The 11,597-nt window shown below is 31.1% G+C and overlaps 2 protein-coding genes across 3 annotated transcripts; one reads left to right on the top strand and one right to left on the bottom strand.

Annotated features, from left to right (window-relative positions):
- The first annotated feature begins 262 nt into the window (after positions 1-262).
- On the top strand, positions 263-5,141 carry LOC112750575 (caffeoylshikimate esterase). The gene is made up of 8 exons (XM_025799364.3): positions 263-742; positions 892-921; positions 1,479-1,608; positions 2,374-2,520; positions 2,629-2,759; positions 3,610-3,747; positions 4,283-4,381; positions 4,719-5,141. The coding sequence occupies exons 1-8, from the start codon at positions 392-394 to the stop codon at positions 4,935-4,937; spliced, it is 1,245 nt and encodes a 414-aa protein (XP_025655149.1). The 5' UTR covers positions 263-391; the 3' UTR covers positions 4,938-5,141.
- A 1,284-nt stretch (positions 5,142-6,425) lies between these two features.
- LOC112750576 (tetraketide alpha-pyrone reductase 2) lies at positions 6,426-11,394 on the bottom strand. Of its 2 annotated transcripts, XM_072216724.1 has the most exons (7): positions 11,057-11,394; positions 10,791-10,963; positions 9,774-9,959; positions 9,347-9,509; positions 8,447-8,636; positions 7,085-7,262; positions 6,426-6,593 (listed from the first exon to the last, which is right to left on the bottom strand). In XM_072216724.1, the coding sequence occupies exons 1-6, from the start codon at positions 11,160-11,162 to the stop codon at positions 7,121-7,123; spliced, it is 960 nt and encodes a 319-aa protein (XP_072072825.1). In that variant the 5' UTR covers positions 11,163-11,394; the 3' UTR covers positions 6,426-6,593; positions 7,085-7,120. The 2 variants fall into 2 exon arrangements, with proteins under 2 accessions (XP_072072825.1, XP_025655150.1); XM_025799365.2 differs by lacking the exon at positions 6,426-6,593 and having other exon boundaries at positions 6,978-7,262.
- Positions 11,395-11,597: the final 203 nt, after the last annotated feature.

The raw sequence follows: 11,597 nt of genomic DNA, 5'->3' as shown, positions 1-11,597 counted from the left end.
AAAATTTTTGTACTTTACTATAGAAATTCAATTTACATAGATAAACACTTAATAGCCACATATATTAGTTAATATTTTACGTTCGTAATCATTAACAAATCAAATTAAAAAAAATTATATTATCTAACAAAAATAAATATTAGAGATTATTTTATATTAAAAAACTTAAAAAACTATAATATTCTATTTTAAAAACTTAAAAAACCGACGTGGATATACTCTTATTTTTATTATAAAATTTGGGGTACCATCTAATTAGTTTGGCTTGATTAAAATACAAAGTTGACTGAGTACCATTTTTTGTGTTACGTTGTTCGCAGTTTCCCACTTTCCCACTTTCCCCTCTTTAATTGCAGCACTACGAAACCTTTGTGTCCGCAAAACGTTCCATATGATCCCAACAACACAAATTAACAAACCCGTGAATCACTCTCATTCCAACATGAATCTCTCTCTGACTTTCAGATTCCGGTCAGAGATCCTTTCACAACTTCATTTCACACCGATATCTCCGATCAAGCACCCCTTAAAGAAGCAAGAACTTCACTTTTCAACCAACCACAAGGGATCAAAACCCATTAACAGAAAACTCACGGTTACAGCAAAGAAAGCATCCATTGAAGGTGTGAGTGAAGAGTTAAACTCCATAGCTTCTTATAATCTTGACTTCGCTTACTCGCGCAGAAAGGTCCGTGCAGCCTTCATTGAAGTTCATCAGCAGCTGGATCACTGCTTGTTCAAGGTTAGTTGAATCTTGGTCATGGATATTGGAACGCTTCCATTGCTTAAGTTACATTTGTTTTTTGCTTTTTCTTTTTAAACTTCTTTTACTGGTTTTGGTTTTGGCATTGCTTAAGAACCAGTTGCTGATGTTTCAATCTCCAATGCCAGAATGCTCCTGAAGGGATCAGAACCGAAGAGGTAAGTTTCAATCTCTGCAAAACTTTATTGGTACTTTTCTTTTTAGGGACTAATATGTTCCAAGTATAGATTTTCAGGGTTTATTTGTCTTAGTTTTTGTCTTTTATAATGATGTTATACCTCTGCGTCATAAATGATTTACTTATTTATTCAGTGACAAGAGGTTTCTTGTTATCTGCTTTACCTTGTGAATGTAACCTTTTTTTCTGCAATAGAAAGATTCTACTTCTTACAAAATAGTTTCTATATGAAAGAAATTCACCGGACCCAACTTTTGTAAATTTGATCAAACTTTCCTGATGGTTATGAATTGTTTTTCGTTTATTTTGTTTTATTTTTTTTCCAGTCGGAAGTAAAATCTTCAAAAGTTTATCAAACTTTTGGTTTTTTTTTGGGGGAAGGGGGGGTGGGGGGTATGAGTGTTTTGTTGTGTATTTTGTTTATTTTATTTTTTCAGTTAGTGCCAAATCTTTTGGATGTCAAGATGTTTATGCTTTATATATATTATGATTTAGTTTTGGTGAATTGTGTGATAAATTGTTTACTTATTTGTTCAGTGGTACGAGAGGAATTCTAGGGGATTGGAAATTTTCTGTAAGAGCTGGTTGCCACGGCCAGGGGTTCCGATTAAGGCCTCTGTATGTTTCTGCCACGGATATGGCGATACTTGCACCTTCTTCTTTGAAGGTTTGTCATAATTTGATTTCAAAATGCTGCCAAGTTGCCCTGCTCTCTATTATATGTTGTTGCTCTGCCCTGTATTATGTGTTGAAGAGGCTGTTTTGTTTTTTTGGAGTCTAAGAGGGTGTTTGGTTTGTGTGTTCATATTTGTTTTCATACTCGGTGTCTTCTCTTCTTCTAAGTATGGGGAAATAAAGTTAAAACAGGATATAATTGAAAACGGGATTTTGAAGAGATGTAAGTGTAACCGGGTTGAGTTCAGGCAAGTTTCATATGCATCCATTTGACCATGGTTGGGAACTAATGAATGGTTTTGTCTATACAGATTTTGGATTTGCTTAGAATGATCAAATTATATCTTTCCACATTTTCAGTCATTTTAGAAACTATTCTACAATATTGGATTTTCCATTATTTAAATCTTGTATCTCCATCACATGCATGATTTATCATTCAATGAATCATTGACAAAAGAATCCGCGGATTAGATCAAATTGGGAAGTTTGTTATTTTGATTTTTTACAAAAGCAAGCAATGACATTGTTTGGTCATGAATTCACCTAGTAGGACAAGGCTTTGTCGTTATCATATTGTTTTCCCTGTATTCACTCTTTTCTTTACAAATTACTCCCGTTTTCACTCTTGTTTACAAAGTTCTAGAAATATAAAACATTGAAAATAAAAAACAGAAAACATCTTCTCAAATCAAGCCAATTTATTTGCATGATTCACAGGGCATTTAGTTTATCTATTTTTCAATTTTTTCCTCAGGTATAGCCAGGAGAATTGCATCATCGGGATATGGTGTTTATGCTATGGACTATCCAGGTTTTGGCCTTTCAGAAGGATTACATGGATACATACCAAATTTTGATGATTTAGTTGATGATGTTATCGAGCATTATAGAAGAATTAAAGGTGTGAAGTTTTAGTATCCATGACTGCTGTAACATTTCACATGTGAAGATTTAAAATATTTAAACTCTTTTTACCCCTTAAAATCATGGTTTGTATTTCAATTGGCAGAAAGGCCTGAGCTGAGAGAGTTGCCTCGCTTTATATTGGGGCAGTCAATGGGAGGAGCAGTTTCTATTAAAGTTCATTTGAAGGAGCCAAATAATTGGGATGGAATGATCCTTGTAGCACCAATGTGTAAAGTAAGCTCGTCCATCTGTATTTCATTCGATGCTCACCAATTTTTTATTTAATTTAAATCGTTGTAGTTCAGCGTAAACTCTGCACTGAATTCAGTTTGAGTAGTTTTTCGTCTTCTGCAAGCATCGATTGCTGTTTCTATCAATGGTTGATACAATTGGATCTTTGCTCGATTATATTGACCAATAAAAAATGTTATATATAATTAATGTCGAACCTGCGACACTCCTTTAGCTTTTAAAGAGTGACAAGGGACACTAAACCAAACTGCTATTAGCATTCATTGGTGAAATATAAAACAATGATGCTTGTTTCTTATTAGATTGGGAATATGCTTATGTATATTATAGATAATAGTTTGCATTTGATACAGAAGAGAAACTCATTAGCCATTACAAAAGCTTACCTTTGGATAATGATTGAACTAAGCTTACTTTTTTGTGGCAACTAGTTTTTTTTATATTTTATAATTGTGTTCCCTTTTTAGGGGCCATCACATTCATACTACTATATTGTGGGGTTAATTTATTTAAAATTCAATGGAAAATGTTTTTTTAATAATCTTATTAGCTATTACAGTATTTACCTGGCTTAGCCAAACAATATTTATGATAATCATTTTGAATTTGGAGATTAGTTTAAGGATTGTGATTTCCAAGTTTTGTTCTGCTTTAATTTACGTGAACATTTTTGCATTACAAGCTGGAAACTTTTATCGCTAACTCAAATAGTTAAACACTCTTTGATAAAAAGTGGCTTTTGTAATTTCTTTTTTGTCCCGTCTTTTCAATATAGTTTTGTAATGTACAACTTTCAGTTGAAGCATGGTTTGCTGATTTCTGTTGCGGGTAGATTGCAGATGATGTGATGCCATCTGATGCAGTTATGAAGGTATTAACTCTTTTATCGAAGGTGATGCCAAAAGCAAAACTGTTCCCAAACCAAGATCTAGCAGAGCTTGCCTTCAGGGAACCAAGCAAAAGAAAATTGGTTAGTGACTTGTACAGAATTAACTTTTGGATTCCAATATAACAAAATAGACATTTTGATTCATTGTCTTGCTCTTCAACAAAATATCTTGCACTTTCTTAGTGTTAGAACTTAGAAGTTGATTGATTCATTTTTATCGTGTTTTCTGACATATTTTCCGCATTGTCATATATATATATAAATCATGCTGTTTGGAGTTAAGGATTACTTCAGAGTCTATTATTGTTTAGTTCTCTCTTTGACTGTCTCATCATTTCATTATCTTTCACATGAACTCGTACGTTGTAGTTACAATCATCGAGTTTGTTCATGTTTGACGATCTCATCTATTTTAATTAGAGAAAGATGGGAAATTGTGACAGAGGTTACTCTATTCAAAGCCTCAATTTGTTGTCTCAGATTTGCGACGTTGTTGTTTGTTCTACTTGATACTTAAATTTTGTATTGATTTGCAAAACAAAACCCGTGTTAGTCATAATCAAACTAAATACATTGATAATATTAACTTATCCCTAGTGTTGATTTATCTTTTTAGGCTGTTTACAATGTCATTTGTTATGATGATAATCCGCGACTGAAAACCGGTATGGAGCTTTTACGAACCACAAAAGAAATTGAATCACAAGTACAGAAGGTCAGTATTCTTTTTGTCTTCCAATCTCTATATTTTCATATTTGAGTTCTTTTCCATTGCTTTGGTAGTTTGTTTCTTTTTTCATATTTGAGATCCTTTTCTTTTGTTGCAACTCAAAGAAGGTTTTCTCACTAAAATAGAAAAGATCCCGTATCATCCCTTTCTGGAAATTTAAGCATTTCATTTTTGTTTTCTCAATTTAAAATCCACCATTGGTAAATATTACAAGTGCCCATACGATACTCTAGCTAAATCTATTTTTGAATTTTTCTATGTGCAATAATTACCATAAGAAGAAGAAAAACTATATTTTGCGTGTGCATGTGGATGATTGCAGGTTTCGGCTCCATTATTGGTTATTCATGGAGGAGATGATAAGGTGACGGATCCATTGGTGAGCCGGTTTCTTTATGAGAGTGCGTCTAGCAAGGATAAGACTCTAAAGATTTATGAAGGTGGTTATCACTGCATTCTAGAAGGTGAACCTGATGAGAGAATTTTTGCTGTACATGATGACATTGTGTCTTGGCTTAATTCTAGGTGTTCAACTAAGTGATGTCCTCACCATGGAATATTTCCCCCATTTTCATGTTATGTCATTCTTCAAATAATATAACAATTCTGTGACTTCTAATCAAGAAATTCTAGAAGTCGTTGGTCTGGAATAAAGAGTAGGTGTCATTCTAGGAACGCCTCTTCAATCTCTTTCACATTTTCATGTATTATTCATCTTGGAATGAATAAATTATATTGATCCAAAGGTATATTCTCATCCTCTTATGCTTCTTTATTATTTTTGTTTAAATGTTATGGCCGAAGTGCTGATTTGGGGCCCTTCTTGATCTGGGGACTGGGGAGTTGGGAAGCCATAGATGGCGTGGATTCGATCCAAAATTTGAGTGCTGCCCTTCGATTCTCCTACTGTTCTTCTGTCATACTAAAGCTTGTGCTGGAACAATTTTCTTCTAGGCAAATCTTGTTTAGGTTAATGTAGTCAATACACATCCTGCACTTTCCGTTACTCTTAGGGATCATAACTATGTTGTAGAGCCAAGTTGGATACCTTATTTCACTTGCTTTCTTAATTCCTTTGCCTTTTTGAGGCTCGGGCGTCTTGGCTACTGGGCTACCAATATGGTTATGTGAAATATTCTTGGTGATCATATGGTTGTTTGTTATTAATGCTCAACAATAAAAAAACTTTGTTGAAATTTATAGCGTAACTTCCTTGTTGGCTCTATGGGGAAGTTCATTCTCCACCACACATCCTTCATCAAAGCCAACCTGCTAGGAGCAACCTATCCTTTTCCATGATAGACAAGAATACCATAAGGATATCCTTGTCATATACCTAAGAAAATCATGAAGAGAGACATGAGTTTCTGCCTCAGATTCTCTCTAAACAGCGTCCACATGGTCAAAATACTATGCCCAGACATGAATTTTTTCGGTGCTATGTGTAATCCCAACACGTCCTTGACTTGAATTCTTCCCATGTCAAATCAAAGAAATCTTTTGCAAGATTTCGCAAATTCCTATAGTTGTCATTCATCAAAACTAAATACTTTGAATTCATGTGTACCTATGGTTACAAGATTTAGAGATTTACAAGAGATCGATTCATAAGACTAATATTAATCACACTCATGTATGAATTATGATGCTAATATTGTATATCTTTTTATGGCACTCTAAAACCTCTCCTACTGAGGACCTTTGGTTATTCCTCCTCTTGTATATATTCTCGTTTATTTTTCCAAAGAACGGACAAGATGGCTCACTTTCCCGAAAAGTTGGAAGGTAATGTGCGAGGTATGTTAGATTTAGAGTCCCGCTGCACTCATTTAGAGTTTGTTCTTTTATGAGGAACAGGAATTCATATGTATAATGTTTAGCTTGAGATTTAGTTTAGGTGGTGTTGCTGTGTGTCAGAACTCGAGATATCGTATACTCGTAGAATTGAATCTAATGTATTTTGTAAGTATATATATATGTGTATGAAAATATATGTTGTATTTAGGTATTCACGTAGGCACACATAATATATTTGTCACTAAGCATAGTATTATAATAATGAGGATGTTACCAAGAAGTATGATCGTTATTAATTAATTGTACATGTATTTGAATTTTTTCTAGTTAACAAAATAAAAAAGAGGATTTTAGTGCTGGGTAAATGTGGATTATCGGCTTTTATGCTGTGGTGTGGAACCTGAAAAAGAATGAAAGAACTTTTTGGAATTTAGAAATCAACGTGAGAGAAGTTATCCACGAATATAGACAGAAGGTATAAGTGTTTAGAAAAGCTGTAGTGTTTTTGTAGAGTATGAATTCATCTTTATTTTGTTGATTGAGTTTTTATTTAGTGTTATTGTTTATCTTGAAATAATCTCTTCTTTATTGTACTACTACTGAGTTCTTTCTTTTAAAATAATAGTAATAATAATAATAATAATAATAATAATAATAATAATAATATTAAAGAGAATGTTTTATTGTTATTAAAATGAGTGTCAAAATGGTGTTTGCTCTAGAGATTTATGCGTATCGGGGTTAGTCTGTTTTACAAATAACGATACAATTAAGTAGAATCATGAACAGAGAAAGAAAAGTGCACATAAATTATAGTGTTTTAAGTATATAGCTATTTGGTTAAATACACTACTGCTTCTTTATTTTTGATTATTGGAGCAGAAATCTTACACGAACATCAAATTCGACAGATTATTATCAACGATGTCATAGCAAGCCGCTTTCTTGAAAGCTTTGGATGCAGTCATCAAACATCTGTTCAAGGGTTTTGAATGGAGGAAACCCCAATTGAGTAATTTTGGTGGTGTTCATGCTATGTGGGTTGTTGTCTCCTTCCAGGCTGCTGCACCTGTAACACCATATATCATCTAACTTCAGAAAAGCAGATCTCAAAGCATATCAAAAGATTGACAGAGATTTGGTATAATGTTTAGAATTGAGTAAAATATCATTTTGATCATCAAACAGTGCAAATAAAATATATAAGAATTTAATTTTGATGTCTTGTCAAATAATATATCTAATTATATAATATCATGTTAATAAAAGTTATTATCTTTTTATATTGACTATGTAAATAATTATTCAAAAAATAAAATATGATCAAGTGATTATATAAAATATTTGACATTATCAATACATCAAAATTAAACTGAATATATAATCCATCAAAAAGTTAATATTTAATTATTTATACAGTCGGATTCAAAAGATTAGTAATACTTAACAATTCAGTTCAAAGTGAAGACCGCTTTGATACTAAAGTATACTAAACTAATATTTGAGAATCAAAATAGCAATGTATTAAAAGCCAAGGCAAATTACTATTAATTTCTAAAGTATTACAGAAAAGTTATTAATGGTTGAAAAATAATTTGGCAGAGAATTCTTTGATGGGATAGAAGAGATAGAAATATAAGTATATAATACAACGATTGTCTTTGTATTTTGTTTGGCATGAGAAACATAGTCATGGATAATATGTTTCAGAAAAAAAAAATGTTCATTTTGTACGTCTAAAACATGGAGACAATCAGACAATAGAGATAGAACGCTAATACCGAAATCTATTGTTTTTATCAAAATTCTATGCTACTATCATGTAGGATATAAATAATTTCAAGCATATTAGGTGAATATAAAATATATATTAAAAATAAATTAAGATAGTATATGTATTTATATATAAATGTATAATAATTAATTTGTTGATTAATTTTTATTGTATACATAGCATTTTTAAAAAAAAAAAAACAAACTATTTTTAAGTATCTCTATTTCCGTTATATATATTTATATTTTTCTGATTCTATTTATAAATTCAAAAGTAATTAAAATATTATTTTATTACTTTAATTTATCAATTTTCCTATTTTGAAAATTCTTTATTTTTATACTATTAAAACACTAGCTTAGCTAGTAGCTAAGCCAACTTTTCTGGGATTAAAACATTTCTCCGCATAACCCATATATAATTGATGGTGTTAAATAGAAACAAAAGATTAGAAGAAAGATTTGTAAAAGTTAACGTACTTTTTAGCATATGGATAGGAAGGATATCTGGCCCTAAGCATTTCAATGATTTGTGACCAATGGGCTACTGAGCTAGAACAAATGAGCCTGCCACTTGCTTTGGCATCCTCCATAGCCAATATGTGGGCAGCTATCACATCATTTATGTGTACAAAGCCCACTGTTGTATTTGGATATTCTTCTCTCACACCTGTTTAAAAATGGTGAAGGGAGAAAACAAAAAGATTAAGAACCGTTCAAAATATGTTGAGTAAATGCTGCACAAAACATTTGCACTGCAAGACTTGGTCTAATGACAGTTGTGTATGCCTTGTTAGAAAGTATATCAAAGTTCAAATCCTAACTATGACTAAGAAGTGGTTATATAGAACCCATGAGAAAGGAAAAGTGTGTGTGTTAGGATGTATGAACAAAATAAAATGTGCAACATTTCAAAGTTAGTTACTTAGTTTTATTTTCTAACCCTTATATCTTTTATAATAAAAAGGATAAAATATCTTTTTTGTCACTAATATTTATAATTATTTTTAAAAATATTCTTAACCTTTAATTTTATTCAATTTTGTTTCTAATATTTTCGATTTATATCAAAATTATTTCTTAAACATCTAAAACATTTTAAAAGACAAAACAAAAAATGTTTAAGGATAATTTTAACATAAATTAAAAATATTAGAAACAAAAATCATACTTTTCCCTCGTTAAAATTATAGGTGCTACAATATTTCATGACAAAAATTATAGTTTACTCCAAATGAAAGTAAACCTTTAAGTAACATACAATAATTATTAATTTATTCCTATATTGATTTATTTATCAACAAACTAATATATTTTGAGAGTCAATGATAGTTTATTCTGAATACAATCTAATAATCCTTAGGTATAACAGGATCAAACCTTTGACGATGCTTAGAATCATGTACAATGTGCTTGTTGGCTGTGGTGCAAGCAGGGGACCAACAACAAAAGAGGGATTAACCACAACTAGATCCATTCCATTTTCCTTTGCAAGTTTCCAAGCCTCTTTCTCCCCTATAGTCTTTGCATATGCGTACCACAGCTGCATATTCACAAAATTATTTAAAAATATAAAAGGTAAAATTGTTTAAATATTCAGAACGAAGTATCAAGATTACTCAGGCCAACCTATATATGCTGTTGATTAAAAAAAATGTTATATATGCACACTAAAAATCAGTTACTAAATTAATTATTATATATTTGTATATAAATATTAAATAATTAAATATATGTATTGTTTAATTTAGTACAAATTACTGGAAAAAAAAAAGTTACGATAATGGTAGCAAATGTTACTACGTACGTTGTAGCGTTTGCAGTATTCTATATCAGTCCAATGAGACTCATTAAGAGGAGATACTTGCTGCACATCGTAACGGTATCTTATGGAAGAGCAAGATGAGGTGAGCACAACGCGTTTAACTTTTGCTTTGATGCAGGAATTCAGCACATTCACGGTTCCTTTTATACACGGATCAATTAGAGTTGCCTGCAACATATTTCAAATCTTCAAATGAATTTACAAAAGAATTAAATTGTGCTTCCTAAATTTATAGTAGAGTTTGGTTTGAATATAATACGTTTCCCTAGTTTTATTTTATTCTCACCAACCTTAGAAGTTAAAACAACTTATTTTCCAAGTAACAACGTGACCAAGACATAATAAGTAAGTGCATAATCAGATGAACCCCTTCAACAAAAGGTGAGACAAATAACAACTAACTAATAGAGCAATAATGATTCTTAAATATAATCTAGTTTTTTGGTGTCAAAAACTCCACAAATTAATCGATCTTTTATGATGGAGTTCATTAATTCAATCCACCAACAAATTAATCGGTAATGTTAGGGAAACACAAAAAAGTCAAAACTTATCTTATTTAACATTCATTAATTTTAACAATAATTAATAAATATTAAATGAGACAACTTTTAGCTATTTTTGGTTAATTCTTTTTTTGTTACCAAATATTTCTGCAAATTAAAATAGACTATTAAAACATTGGTATATCCATATTTTGACACCAAAAAGTGGGTTCTTGTATCGTTAATACACCTATTAATTTATATTTTTCATTAAATATTAAGAATAACAACAAATGTGAGATTAATATTTTGCCTTTCCTTCCAGTTTTAGAAATACAAATTTATATATATAAAAAAGTATTTTCTTTTTTAATTTTTGAAAAAATTGTACCAAACCTCTTTTAATGTTCTTTTACACATAGATGATATATTATTGGTTTTTTAGTTTTAGCCATAAAGAACAAAAAGTTGATTAAGCTTAAGGAGATAGAATATTGAAGGAATTGAAGGAGACCTGAACGTTGTTATCATAAGGAACTAGCACTGGAGATGCTGTATGAAAGACACCATCAACCCCTTCCACTGCCTCATCAAAGTTCCCTTCCACCAATAAATCCGCTTTAAAAATCTTTAATCTCTCTTTAGCTCCACTCAATTCCCTTAGAAAGCCAACCTTCTCCACATCATCTGATCAAATATTAAGTAACATATTAGAAATCAAACTATAGCATAAAATAAAAATAAAAAAAGCAAGTGAATCCTTAGAATTAAAAGTGTCACCTGGGTTTCTCACGGTGGTCCTCACAGTGTGACCCTTTTCTAGTAAGGCTTTGATAAGGTAAGCTGCGATGAAACCGGTGCCCCCAGTCACGCAGAATTCAGGCATTTCTCTGTTATCGTTTAATCTGATTTCTTTTCTGTTGTCTTTGTAACTCTTGACTTTTAGCAGCAGTTTGTGATCTTTGTTGGTCTTATGTAGTATCGGATTAGGTCTACCGATCAAGTGAATAGATGAACTCCATAGCCCAACTTTGTGAAGGTTGGAGAGTCACGTGAGTTTCATTCCACTTAGATTCCAATTTGGTTTATGACAGATGTGTCACACCACAACTGTCAGCTAGTTGGTTTAAAAATTAATTCATTATAAATTTAAATTTTATTTAAAATTTGTTATTTGATCAATAAATTACTATATTTATAAGATTGAATTTAAAATTTTAACTTATTTAAATAGAATAATAAATTAATGAATAAAGTAAATTTTTTATTTCTAAAGTTTTTAAAATTTTTTAAAATTATTCCTTACATTTAATTATGTTCA

The sequence above is a fragment of the Arachis hypogaea genome, chromosome 15 (assembly GCF_003086295.3).
Source record: "Arachis hypogaea cultivar Tifrunner chromosome 15, arahy.Tifrunner.gnm2.J5K5, whole genome shotgun sequence".
NCBI lineage: Eukaryota > Viridiplantae > Streptophyta > Magnoliopsida > Fabales > Fabaceae > Arachis > Arachis hypogaea.
Note: the sequence above shows the minus strand (reverse complement) of the source record. Positions and strands in the feature narration are given on the sequence as shown.